Source organism: Bos mutus, chromosome 21 (genome assembly GCF_027580195.1).
Source record: "Bos mutus isolate GX-2022 chromosome 21, NWIPB_WYAK_1.1, whole genome shotgun sequence".
Taxonomy (NCBI): Eukaryota; Metazoa; Chordata; class Mammalia; order Artiodactyla; family Bovidae; genus Bos; species Bos mutus.
In genome coordinates, this window is record NC_091637.1 from 58,277,331 (window position 1) to 58,291,531 (window position 14,201).

General features: G+C 48.7%; 1 protein-coding gene across 1 annotated transcript; it reads right to left on the reverse strand.

The window, feature by feature from the left end:
• Positions 1–3,092: 3,092 nt before the first annotated feature.
• On the reverse strand, positions 3,093–12,336 carry LOC102281536 (serpin A12). The gene is made up of 4 exons (XM_005896209.3): positions 11,703–12,336; positions 9,778–10,048; positions 5,918–6,065; positions 3,093–3,284 (listed from the first exon to the last, which is right to left on the reverse strand). The coding sequence occupies exons 1-4, from the start codon at positions 12,334–12,336 to the stop codon at positions 3,093–3,095; spliced, it is 1,245 nt and encodes a 414-aa protein (XP_005896271.3).
• Between the last annotated feature and the right edge of the window lie 1,865 nt (positions 12,337–14,201).

The window sequence follows — 14,201 nt, forward strand, 5'->3', positions numbered from 1 at the left end:
GGACAGTGACTGCAGCCATGAAATTAAGAGACACTTGCTCCTTGGAAGAAAAGCTAAGACAAACCTAGACAGTATATCAAAAAGCAGAGACATCACTTTGCCAACAAAGGTCCGTCTAGTCAAAGCTTTTGTTTTTCCAGTAGTCATGTACAGTTGTATGACTTGGGCTATAAAGAAGGCTGAGTGCCGAAGAATTGATGCTTTTGAACTGTGGTGTTGGAGAAGACTCTTGAGAGTTCCTTGGACTGCAAGGAGATCCAACCAGTCCATCCTAAAGGAAATCAACCCTGAATATTCATTGGAAGGACTGGTGGTGAAGTTAAAGCTCCAATACATTTGCCACCTGCTGCGAAGAGCCAACTCATTGGAAAAGACCCTGATGCTGGGAAAGATTGAGGGCAGGAGGAGAAGGCAGAGGATGAGATGGTTGGGTAGCATCACTGACTCAATGGACATGAATTTGAACAAACTCTGGGAGACAGGGAAAGAGGACTGCAGTCCATGGGGTCACAGAGTCAGAGACAACTTAGTGACTGAACAACACCACTAGTCCTATTTAGAATACAGCTGGTTAAAATGAAGATGAATGAAGCACTAGACAGTGACCTTCATTTCTATTAATATTTGAAAGACCAATCAAGGTTTTACATATTATTAACTATATGAGGAAAAACACACCCTTATGCAGTTTTAATTAATAGCTATGATTCAAAACAGACATGCTCTCAACATTCAGAGCTGTTCCCAATTGTCATGTTCTCAGTGTCTGAGTCCCCAGACAAGGTCTGGCCAACTTGTTACAAACTCTGAAAGCACCTGTGACCAGCTTTCATCATGTTCACTAGAGCCCACGGTCATGTCATTATTTGATTCATGCTTGTTTCTTTCATTGGATTTAACTCCATGAAGGCAGGGGCCAGGTCTGTTTGTATTAACAACTAGCCCAGGGGTTGCTGTCCCTTGAGTCAACATTTCAGGCAGGATTTATTGTAACCCATGTGGAAGCGGTGGGGAAATTCAGATCCAGGAGCCATCACAATGCATGGGAGGTGAGTATTTTATTGAACAACTGCTTGGTAGACAAAATTCCATAAAGCGATTATTATGGATTGGGCATTGGAGGATGAGTAGGAGCTCGTTGGGCAGGAGGTGAGCATGACCGGTAGAGGAGATAGCAACTTTCAACACATGAGGAGGTGCTCAGGCTCAGAGGCTTTAAACGACATACCCAAGTCACCCAGCTACTAAATGGCTTGCCCTCTTGTCCCATGTCCCCAGTGGCACATGCCATGGACCTGAGCGAATTCCTGGGGATTCTGGTGTTGCCCTGGTGTCCTCCCACCCCCCAGCCCCCAGGCTGGTGCCTGGGAAATGGTGATTGTCAGCAAAGTGCTCCAGGGAGTGCTTTTGCCCCCACATCTGTGTCCTGGGTGCAGAATCTCAACCTTCTCACCCTTCCCACCTTCTTAAACAGAGGCTGCTTACTCTGGTGCTGCCTGATCTTAGCACTTAGCATCCTAAACTAGTCCTCTCCCTCTCTAGGCTACCTTCCCTACCAGCTTGTGTGGCAGCTGCGTCTTCAGGGCCCTGCAAGGGCCCGGGACAGAGGAGGAGGTGCTTACTGAACACACGTATGCGCAACACACACACACACACGTGCGTGCACGCACATGCCAAACGGGCAGGGCAGCTCTCTCACCTGGGACTGGATCTGAGAAATGCAATAACTAGCTGGGCCCCCAGGTCTATGTGGAACCCCTCCCTTCCCGCCCTAGACCAGATGGCATGGCTGTTTGCTGCCTGTCACTAACCACGAAGACACAGGAAGTCACTTAGTCTCTCTGAGCCTCACTTCCCACACGTCTCATACGAATGTCCATTCTGGCTGCGGGCAGGGTAGCTGTAACCAGGACAGAAGAGGCATGGTGAGCCGTGAATTGCCAGGGGATGGCAATTGCTGCCAGCTCAGACTTCTTGGAGAAGGAAATGGCAACCCACTCCTGTGTTCTTGCCTGGAGAATCCCAGGGACGGGGGAGCCTGGTGGGCTGCCATCTGGGGTCGCACAGAGTTGGACACGACTGAAGCAACTTAGCAGCTGCAGACTTCTGAGTGCCAAGCCAGTGAGGATCCCTTCCTCCTTAAACACCTTCAGCACTGGCTTTGGGTATTCACCAAGCAATCAGGTGCTTAAAGAAACCCCACACGCATACTTAGTCCTGTGAACACAGGTGCCCTCTAGTGGTTATAGGCAGACCCTGCATGGCCATGCTTTCTGGGTAGGTGAACCGAAATGATTAACTCTTCAGCTGAGCTTGCTGACAGGTTCAAACTTCATGCTCTCCACGCTGTGCCCAAAATAGCGGCTCTGGAGTCAGACAAACCTTGTGCTGGGTCTCCTGGCTACTGCTACTCTGGGTTTCATCCGCCTAATGCTGGACCAGCCCCACTGCTGTTTTGTCATCTGCCTGGATGCTTGGCTGAGCACAAAGCTCCCAAGGGGACCCTGTGCGGAGGATATCTGTGTAGCTCACATGCCAAACACCCCAAGCCAAGGGCTCACAAAGGGGAACTAACTCTTCTCAAGTGGTGTGCTAGCCTCCTCGGAGCCCTGGAGAAGTATCATTGTCCTCAGTCTTGGTCTAGTTCTATGGGGAAACATAAGTGCGGAGAGCGTATGACTTTCCCAAAGACTCTTTGTTTCTGAGATTTGAGCCCAGGTCTCCTTCACTCTGAACCCCAGGCGGGTACTCTCCTTGGCTCACAGCATCCCCATATTATCCACCAACAGTCAGCAGATCTTGGGAGTGTTGTTTATTAAATCATAAAACCCCTCTGCCTACCAGGGGCGGGGGAGAAGGTTACTATCAACTGGGTGGGAATGGGGCATCTAATCCTGAAATTTGAATGGGCGGTGAGGGGGCTAAGGGGGGGAAATGGGGCCCAGAAGCCAGTGGTGCTGCCTCTTTGGACGGTGGTGTGGAGAGCTCAGGATAATGTGAGATGAGATGAGAAAGTCCCTGTGGTCTCAAGGAGACAAAACGCATCCAACCCCAGGACATAGCTGGGGTCTGCAGGAGGTCGGGTTTCTGCCTTATCTCCCAGAAGGATTAACAATCTTTCCAAAGAAGAGCAGGTTATTCATTTTAGTCTCCCAGATCATCAGCAGGAAGCGGTGGTTTATCTTGACCCGAATCGGTGTCTCCATGGGCAGCGTCTGCGCTCCGGAGCCCGCGGCTCCCTCTGTGCCCTTCTCATCCATCTTCAGGGTAGCCTTGTGCACCGCCTGCGGGAAACGGGAGTAGGGTCAGTGCTTGGGAAGCCACTTGGAGGCCCTGGATAGGCAAAAGCTAACAAGAGGCTGTGGAACAGAGCGCTTGCATGCGTGCTAAGTCGCTTCAGTCCTGTTCGACTCTTTGTGACCCTGTGAGTGGTAGCCCACCAGCCTCCCCTGTCCATGAGATTCTCCAGGCAAGAGTGCTAGAATAGGTTGCCATGCCCTCCTCTGGGGGATCTTCCCAACCAAAGGATCAAATCCTCTTCTCTTACTTCTCCTGCTTTGACAGGCAGGTTCTTTACCACTAGCACCACCAGGGAAACCCTTGAAATGAAGTATTTCCTGCCATATCAATAAATAAGGATGTCAGAGCCATCAGCTATTCCGGCCCTCCAGATGGGACTTCCTGAGCCTGGGGAGCACTCAGAAAGAACAATGCCTAGGATCCAATGATGGTCAAGGAACTAAGGATGTGAAAAATCAAATCACAGGATGCTGGTCCCAGATAGCTGAGATACATATGAAAGGAATGATTTCAGTGAAGCCAGACTCTTGCATCTTCCCAGACAGAAAAACAGTGAATTCCTTAACTTGAAATCTCTGGTTTTCCTTAATTAACAATAATCTTTTGATGTTCAGACTACCTGCCCCTTGTCACCAACTTCTATATAACCTAACTCCTTCACCCCCCCCACACCCCTACTTCCTCTGAACAGTTTTCTCAGGGTTACTTGAGATGCTGTCTTCCAGGCTTGCAGTCTTAAAAATTCCCACCGAATAAAACATAACTCTCAACTTGGAGACTGTGACTATTTTTTAAGTCAACAAGGCTCAGAGAAGAAGAGGCCTCTGCCTGAGTCACCCGGTAACTTGACTGGTGCCAGTGACCCCAGGGCTCACAGCTGCTCTGCTGTCATCAGTTAAGGATACTCAACAAGCAGATGCAGCTTGAAAGAAAAAGTGATGCAGGAGAGCATCAGTTACTGGGAGGGGAGACGGAGTGGGATTTTCTATGTTTCCCAAGACTCGCAGGGATTCATCAATGGTAATAATTGCAGAAAGGCTGTGCTGAACTTTAGCTGGATGGGAGGGAGGTGAAGGCACCCCTGGCCCAAAGCAGCCAGCCCCTCTGGACTCCTTTCATCCTCCTGGTGGAATGTTAAGAGGGAGTCTGATTCCAGGGTGGCTGTTAGAGATAACTCAGGCCCCAGATCCACCCCAAAGGTATCAACATCCGTGAGGAAGTAATGGACACTGGAAAATTGATGGGCTTCTGTTAAATATTGATACATTTCACTCCATTCTGCTGCTGCTAAGTCCCTTCAGTCATGTCCAACTCTTTGTGACCCCATGGACTGTAGCCCGCCAGGCTCCTCTGTCCATGGAATCCTCCAGGAAAGAACACTGGAGTGGGTTGCCAGGCCCTCCTCCAGGGGATCTTCCTAACTCAGGAATAGAACCCGAGTCTCTTACATCTCCTGCGTTGGCAGGTGGGTTCTTTACCACTAGCGTCATCTCACTCTGTTCTACAGAATGCTAATTATTTTACTGGCAAGTCAATAGTTGATGTCTACACATAGAATCACAGCTGTCAACTCCAGCCCCTAGACTCCACGCCTTCTCACCTCCCAGCCTCAGGCTGAGGTGCTTTCCTCCTGGAAGATCTTCCTCCCACCTGTCTCTGCTTGCTGAAATCTTCCCCGATCTCAGTGCCCTTTGAACCTCAAAGTACGATTGCCATAAAAGTATGGATAAATTTGAATTTCCAGTTAAATTTGAATTTCAGATAAATGATGAAATTTTCAGCATAAGTATATCCCATGCAATATTTAGGCTATACAAAAAAACATTCATTCATCACTTATATGAAATTTGAATTTCGCTGATGTCCTGTGTTTTATTAATTTAAGATTTTTTTTTTAAACGTGGACCATTTTTAAAGTCTTTACTGAATTTCTTACAACATTGCTTCTGGTCTATGTTTTGGTTTCTGGGGTCATGAGGCATGTGAAATCTTAGACCCCCGGCCAGGGACTGAACCCTAACCCCCTGCATTGGAAGGCGAAGTCTTAACCACTGGACCACCAGGGCAGTCCCTGGTGTATTGCAGTCTGTCTGCTACGTCTGGGCGCCTCCCCGCACCATCTGGTCCTTCTGACTGTCACCAGCAGGCAGGGGCTCAGCCTTGGTGGAGACCAAGGGGTCCTTAGCTTGCTTATCTCTACATTATGTAGAAAAATGTTCACAACTTACTCCTCCCAAGCCTGGGTCACTTCTAGGCCTGACGACTGCTCCAAGCCTCCATCCATTGTTGCACTGAACCAACTTCCAAAGTAGGACTAGGAGATCGACAGGTCTGATTTTGAAGACTAGAAACATGAGGCTTGGGAGGGTACGTGATTTGCCCAGGATGGACAGGGAGGCCTGGCGTGCTGTGACTCATGGGGTCGCAAAGAGTTGGACACGACTGAGTGACTGAACTGAACTGAACTGAACTGATAGGTGGTTGGGGCAGTCAGGCTTGGCCTGACTGGTGGGGGCACTCTTGGCTCATGCAGCTGCTGTGAGAGTGTGTCTGGCCCGGGGCGGTAAGGCGGGTCCCTGAGCTGGAGGAGGGCCGCATCCCGGCCAGGCAGGCTTACCTCACCCACTTTCAGGTTCCAATGAGGGGAGATCCTGGTGAGATCACCGTGTTCCTCAAAGATTTTGCTGATGCCCAGGTGGGAAAGCATCTTCTTCAGGTCGTAGTTACTGGTGATGGTCAACCTGGGCACAAACACATCTGCGACCCTAGGGAGGACAAAGTGACAAAGATGAACAGCGGGGCCCTGCCGTTTTTCCAGGCAGGCTTTAGGATGGTGACGAGGCATCTGGCCTCCCAGCCCCCGAGGTCTCAGAATTTTTCTCTATCCACAGAATAAAGAGAGACTCCTTAAGCCTGGACTTAAAAAAAAGAAAAAAATTTAGTTGTGCCGGGTGGGGTCTACTTCCCTGACCAGGGATTGAACTGGGGCCTCCTACATCAGGAGCTCAGCCTTAACCACAGGACCATCAAAGAAGTCTCCTGGGATGGGTTGTTAAAACATCCAGGCTCTCTGACTTGCGTTCTTATTTTTCTATCAAACTACCCGAGCCCTCATCCACAGCAATGTCCCCGAGCCCCCCTGTCTCAGGACCCCTTCAGGGCAGCCATGGAGGGTCTCTCCACTATAGCCTCAGCCACACCCATGCGCTGAGCTGATGCCAGCAATCTGGTGCTCTCGAGGTAGCAAGGCCCTGAGATGGGAAGCTGGCAGAACTGAGTTCAGATCTACTCTGCCTTCCAGGAGCTCTGTGGTTGGGATCAGATGATGTCACCTCTTTAAGCCATTTGTATGAAAATGAGGACGGTGACCATGGCAACCACAGACCAGAAGGGGCTAAAGTGCGTGCCTCGTGCATCGTGCATCGGAGGCTCAGCAGTCAGAGAGCAAGTGTTCATCCTCTCAGCCTTGAATGAGCCGCTTCAGATTCTCTGTGGTCGGGACCTGGGTTGGCGTCCCTGCCCTGGGGTCAGCCATGCTGAGGCCCCTGTGGAACCTGGGTTCCTGTCCACGGGGTCACGGACCCCGTTTCTTTCTGCCTCTCCAAGGACCTCATTCCTGCCTATGTTTTTTTTCCCTCCTGCACAGTCCATAAATGGCTTCTACTGGACTGCCCTCAGGGGCAGACCGCAGGCTCGAACAACCCTCGTCCTCAGTTCAAAAGCAAAATCAATTCCCTTGGCCTCTAGTCACATCTTCAGCTTCCAGCCCACGTCTTTCTTTCAGAGCAGAGAGGAAACGAAACAAAACAAAACTTGTCCTCCCATTATTTGTTGCTGTTGTCTCTCAGTTGCTAAGTAGTATCGGACTCTTTTGCGACCCCATGGACTGTAGCCCTCCAGGCTCCTCTGTCCGTGGGATTTCCCAGGCAAGAATACTGGAGTGGGTTGCCATTTCCTTCTCTACGGGACTGTCTGGACCCAGGGATCGAATCCGCGGCTCCTGTGCTGGCAGGCGGATTCTTTACCACTGAGCCACTAGGGAGCCCACTTCTATTACTGGCTCAAACCATTTTCCAGAGCGGCCACTGACCTTGGCTTGTTAGAGCCAGAGCCAAAAATCAGGAAGCGGCACCTGATAGTCAATCCATTCTGAAGCAGTCCCACCCAGATCCATGCCCTCTGCCCTCCCCTCCATCCCTGGGTGCTCCTTCTCTCATCCTTTGCTGGCTCCACCTCCTCGCCTGTCGCTCACCATTGAAGTGCTCCCAGCCTGCCTCCCACCAGGTCCTCCTTTCTTTTTTTTTCCCCCATCATCTGTTCTATCTTTTTTCCCTCTTGGAGGATTTCATTCTGCGCCTTGGATTTTAACATCCACGATAGGCCCAATGACTCTCAAACTTACCTTTCCACTTATCTGTTCATTTGACACAAGCTTATTTAGTGCCTACTGTATACCAGGCTCTGTTCTACATGCTTAGATGCATTTAGAACAGGCAAAAATCCATGCTTTTGAACTTGTGCTCTACTAGGGAAGAAAGACAATAAAACCATCACAACAAAAGGGAGACAAAGAGTAGATACATGGACTGGGAGTCTCAGTAAGTGCCATGGGAAAAATACACAGATTGACTTGGGGATCAGGAATGCTGGAGTAAAGGGAAAGGCTGAGCAAGCTTTCAAGGGGGCAGAGGAGTCCGGCAAGTTTCTTTTTTGTGTGTGTGTGGTTATTATTATTCTTTTTCTGAATGAAATGGGGAGTCATAGTAGAGTTAGACTTTATCGTTCAGAAATAGAATTTCTCTCCCATGAGCTGGCAGCTAAATCTGGATATCTAAGACGCGTTCTTCAATTTCTCCAAAGACTTGTTCCCATGTGAAGGAAACTCTGTTGGTTCACTTATCACTCATGGACAGCCCAGCTCAGTCCTAGCATTGTCTCTGCCTCTCTTAGAACCCTCCGCCACTCCTGACAGCATGTTGGGCGTGGCAGAGGTTCTCAGAAAAGGACTTTTGGATGGAGAATTATGGTGGAGCCAAGGTGGAAGAGAGAACAAAAGGACCAAGGAGATATCCTGACATTGTTTCTACCAAAGTGGAAGCTCCCCTTTCCATCTCATAGACCCACTGAAATGGAGCAGGGCCCTGTGGTCTCTTCCCTGCACGTCCTCCACCTGCTTTTTGTCTGTGGGAAAACTTTAGCCAAAGAATAAGTTTAATCAGAGAAGTGAGAAAAAGGCAGAAACAAAGGAAGGCAGTCAAATGAGACCAAATAATTATAGTTTAATCATCAAACAAGGTCAAAGACTTTTAGTTCCTCTCAAGGGCTCAGATAATATTCTGAACCATATCCTTCGAGCTGTCTTGTAGATACTGACAATGCTACCAGGTAGAAGCAGTTAGCTACATGATGATCAGACGATAGCCATGACACAAGTGGTCACAGTTCCGAGAACTGGCCTCAAAGAAAAGGGAACAAACCAACCCTGGATCTGAAGACTTAAAACAATCCAGATGATGATCAGACCACTGATGACCAATTTCAACATGACTGCCAGAGGTTTCTGCATGGAGCCCCCTCCCTCCTTCTATAAAAGCTCTTGGTCACTGATTGTCAATCGGCCTTTAGACAGCAGTCTGCCCTTCCTCCCATTCCCTGCCCCACTGCTGGCATCCAAAGTAAAGTAAACTTTTCTTCCCATCAATTTGTCTCTTTATTGGCTTTTGAGGAGTGAGCAGCAAGACCTCCAGTTTTGGTAATATCACCATGTCTCCTGGCTGCCACAGACCCTGTCCTAGCCCAGAAGCCTTCAAGGCGCCTTGCAGGTCTACACTGATGTCAACTCCTCAGTTCTTAATTCTAGCTCTCATCCTTCCCAAGAAAAGCTGTCAGTAGGCTCGTGCCTGGGTGAGATTCTGGAGGCTTACCTTAAATCTGTTTTAATTTTACGTTTGAAAAGAAAAGTATTTAGTGACTTCAGTCCCTCAACTATTATTAATACAACTTACTTGGCTCATCCTTCACTGGTTTCATTATGACACCATGGTTGAAAACATCCTATGTACAATGTACAACTCACAGCTCCCTTTGACACCCCACTTGGGCTTGTCCTCACCTAGGACACCTCACCTAGGGTTTCTCCTCCTTCTGCCTAGGATTCTGTCTCTCCTCATCCTTCCATATGTACTGCTATTCAGCCTTGAAGATGTGGCACCAATGCCACCTACTCCATGCAGCCCTCCCTGATCACCACTGCCCACCAAGTTGCTTCATCCTCTGCACTCTTACAATGTTTAAGTATCTACATTTCTATGACTTGTTCTCTAGCATACTTCCTACCAAAATATAAATTCATCATGGAGCCCAGAATGGGCTTATCCATGGGGTAGGAGCTCAATGAATCTGAGAAAGAAGAAGCAAAGACAATGGAGGAGAGGGAGGAAGACGGAAGGTACTGCATACGTCAGGCACCCTCCTTACCTTCGTACGAGTAACTTCTTCCATCTGGCAAAAGTGTCCGGCCCCAGGGCTTGCTCCACTTGCTTCATTCTGCCCTCCTCAGGAAGAACAAAGATGGCCGTGAAGTTGCTCTGGTAAGGCATTTCCAGGATGGTACAGGAAAGCTGGTCGTCATGCCCCACTTTATACATGCCCACATGGAACATCATGGGCACCTTCACGGTCTTGTTTCTATCCAGAATGAAATCTTCCTCTTTCGTTTCCTTTGGGTCAAACTCATGTTGCCACCTGGCTTAAGATGGAAGAATAACAGAGTGACGTAAGTGTCCTGAGGGAGAAGGGGCTACTGGATCCTGTTAACCATGGGGTCTCTGTCCCCACGGACTTAAAGAAGGAGTTTGGTTGCTCTGGTGTATCAGAGCCGGTGCACAGGAATCCTTGGCCTCATGCCATGCCCTGAACACCTCAGGGGACGTGAGCTTGGTCCCAGTTATCATTTATTCCAGTAAAGCCAAGACCAGGGCTGCTGACTAAGAGGGGAACTTCAGACTGCCCCAAGACTCAAGGCTCCTGAGGCTGAGAAAGCCTGTGGATTCTGTTACAGAAGCAGACCCTGGATCACACTTAGTGGGGGCTATTTGGGTCTGAGTGAAAATTCTCATGTCTACTCCAAGTCAGCCCTGGAGAAGCCACTCTCATGTAGGACTAAGAAAACTAAACTAACAGACTGCCCTTGGGAGCATGCTGAAGTGCAGTGAACTCTTAAAACTGGGCATTTTGATTCTCTATTTTTGACCCGGAGACCTCTCTGATGGCATAAACTCAGACCTGGGTCTTTCCACTTGCTACCCTCAGAGCCCCCAATATAAGGCCCTTAGGTCCAACTCCCCAAGCTCAAATGTCTGGCTTTATTGCCAGACAAAACCTTGGTCAAGTGTCTCAACCTCCCTGGGTTTCTGTGTCCTTGTTTGCCAGCTGGGGGTATTGATGGGAATCTCACAAGGCTGCTGTGAGACTCGGTGGGGAAGGGCAGCACAGCTCAGTGACTGTGGGTAGGTAAGTGTTGAGTGGATGCTCGGCACCATCACATCACTGTCGCTATGGTTCTTGCTGTCATACAGAGGACGTAGGGCCTTTGGGAAATTCCTAATTTTCCTTTCTTCCCTGCTTTGGACAGTCTACCATTACCACTCCTGTTTTACCCCATAACCATCCATCTCCTTGTGGATTTTGGGAGAGCTGAACTTCCATATTCAGGATCATGTTGTTGACAGCCCCAACAGCCTTGCCTGGTCCTAGGGATGTTGGCTTCTCATTCTCACCTATGTTGGCCAACATTTGTGTGTGTGTGCTGTGACTGGGTGTGTATCGTGTGGTAGATGCAGCTTGAATTAGGGAATATACTTTCATCTTCTTTTTCAATACCTCATCCTCAGACTTGGGGAGTCTATAACATGTGGTGAGAAGACCAAGGCACCTACCAATGTGATCATGGTCATAGTGTGATCATCAACACGGTCACCATCCTGGGCATCTACTTGGAGTGATGGAAAGCATAGCCATCAGGTCAAGAGAAGTGAATTCTACTCCTGACTTTCATTAGCTGGCTTTGTAGCTTTGAGTAAATTAATTAATCTCGCTCTGAATTTCACTTTCCTGATCTAAGAAATAGGGAAACGGATGACACTTCAACCTCTACAACCAATGTTGTCTTAGGATAATCAGTAATCATAAAAACGCACATATGAGGCATTCATTTATCATTCATTTTCACTTTGAATACTAATAACCACCCTATCAGCTATGTATCAAGGTACTCCTTTTTCAGACAGGAGAAGTAGGATTCAAAGAGAGCAATTACATGTGACTTCAGAGTCACAGAGCAAGTAAGTAGACAACCATTGAATCTGACTCAAGTCTACATGCCAACATACTCTAAGCCTTACCTCGAAAGAAAATATAGTTGATAAGAAGCATCACAGTGCCAGGGTCTATATTCTTGACTAGGTTGTTGATTTTCCCCTGGGTTTTCTGACTGACATAGTTATTGATCTGCTTCTGAGCATTTTCTGAGTTCCGGAAGTTGGTGGGGATGGTGTCTGCCTTGTACATATTCCTGACTTCTGTCAGAAACTTCTGCTGGGGCTTTACCTTCTGGTCAATAAACAAGGCATTCCCGAGCCCCAGCCTTTGGTCCTGGTTCCTCTGATTCAGCCTGTGGATGAGGTAATGGAAGGCTTCATGGAGGTCTTTCTCAGGGATGTTCCTGAAGTTGAAGCCCTCCTTGATCTCAGCCAGGGTGGAGTCCTGGGCACCCAGAGACAGCATGGAGAAGGCCATAGAGATGCTCCAGGGGGAGAATAAGATGTTATTGTCAGGGCTGCTGAAGGACAGTTTCTTAAACAGCTTGAGTCCAAAGTCTGCGTTTCGCTTTGCGAGCTCCTGAGCTGTCCCCTTTCCCTTCTCTACTTGGCCCTGACTCACAGCTTCATGATTCTCTGGAGAGAAGTTGGACTTCAGAAGACCTTCCGCAGTGAGGAGGCCAGCCAGAAGCAGGCCCAGGCCCAGAAAGGGGTTCATTTTTCTTGGAGCTTGTCCTGTTGAGTAGTAGACCCAAGGTTAGCAGAAAAGAGAACAAAAGAACTCCATTACCCTTGTCTTATCCACAAGGAAAACCAATGAAAGAAGTGATACTGTGACCAGCGTGTACTGGGCATAGCAGTTCATAAATGCTTTGACATTCATTACAACGTCTAGCCTTTGCAATCACCTCGGAGACTAGAAATGATGACATGAATAAGAAGTCTGAGTGTAGAGGATAGCTCTTGCTTACCCCTTCCCATGTCTTATAGTAACAGGATCTCAGTTCGTTTAAGGAATTGCTTCCTTCTCTGCACTGGATCACAGTAAGAATAATCCATGGTGTGGGCATCTGACCCAAGCTAAGTCATCATAGTACTCCATCCCCCTGCCACCGAGTACTTAAGGAATGAGAAGGGGACAAAAGTCGGATCAATCAGTGTCTTTCTTTGAGAATGCAAAATCCATTTTATCTCTGGGGTAACTGGCTTAATGTTAAAACCTGGGACCTGAATGTGAACAAGACATCCACATATAGAAGGAAAGGTGAGAGAGAGAGAGACAGAGAGAGAGATGGAAAGACAGACGGAAGGAGAGAAAGGAGAATATGTATTTGGTGACATCTTTGAAGTTCCTGGATTGACCTTTACCTGCAGCCCACCCACTTCCTTTTTTCCAAGTTATAAGAGCAAATGAATATCCCTTTTAGAGCTGGCTGGCTTGAGTTGGTTTATTTTTCCTTACAACCAGAGCTAAAGTTTCCTAGAGAGGAGAGGGGAGCTGTGAGCTGGTAGCAGCCAATGCTCACAGCATCACCAGCCCCAGGGACGTGCACCAGTTAGGCTCCTTTCAATTGACTGAAAGAGAGAATAAATGAAGAGCGACCCATGGACAGAGGAGCCTGGTAGGCTGCAGTCCATGGGGTCGCTGGGAGTCGGACACGACTGAGCAACTTCATGCATTGGAGAAGGAAATGGCAACCCACTCCAGTGTTCTTGCCTGGAGAATCCCAGGGACGGGGGAGTCTGGTGGGCTGCCGTCTATGGGGTCACACAGAGTCGGACTCGACTGAAGCAACTTAGCAGCAACAGCAGCAGCACAAGGCCTCACGGAGGAGAGCCCCATATCCTCACTTTTTTCATGCCCCCAAACCCTCTATGCCCAGGTCCTGTGGATACAGCCATCTTCACAGCAGACATGAGTCTTCAGGAAGCTTGGGACCCTGCGTCTGAAAATTCTATTCGATACTGCCTTTGCTTCCCATGATCCCTTTCTGTCTTCCAAAGGAAACTTTTTTTCAGGTATCTACCCTTCCCTTGGGCAGCTCACATTCCTCAGGGACAGGACCCCAACTCCACCTCTAAGGATAGCCCTGAATGGGGCAGGTAACCTCCACTCTTCTACTGCTGACCGGGGCCTGAGCCAGGCCTAATCCAGTCAGCGCACAGAGAGTTTCTTTTGTTAGTTTTCAGAGAGGGACAGAGGACTTAAGTGATCCAGTGAGGGGGTATGTCAGGGTTCTTTGCTGAAATGTTGGGGTGCTGTTTTCCTCTGTCTTCCTCTGGATGTCCTGACCAGGGAGATGTAGACCCAGGGACTACCATAGCCCTTAGTCCCATGAGGGGAATGACTCCAGGGCAAACCCAGAACATAAATAGGGTGCCTACAAGGGCTTTGCTGAGAAACTGAGGTTTGGGTCCCAGAGTAAGCTCACCTGGAGCCCACTATACCCTAAGACTTTCCATGATGCCAGTGTGCGATATGTGGTCAGTTACCTCAAGGCGAAAGAATCCTAGCAAATGCAAGTTTTGTTTTATTTCAAATGTTGGGACTACCAGGCAGACAAGAGTCTTGACTCTGATGTG

Excerpts from the sequence above, each read along its gene's own strand:
- LOC102281536 (XM_005896209.3), bottom strand. The coding sequence starts at position 12,336 with ATGAACCCCTTTCTGGGCCTGGGCCTGCTTCTGGCTGGCCTCCTCACT. Across the intron at positions 10,049-11,702 it reads CAACTATATTTTCTTTCGAG|CCAGGTGGCAACATGAGTTT; the intron begins GTAAGGCTTAGA and ends TTCCATCTTAAG. Across the intron at positions 6,066-9,777 it reads AAGAAGTTACTCGTACGAAG|GGTCGCAGATGTGTTTGTGC; the intron begins GTAAGGAGGGTG and ends TGTCCTCCCTAG.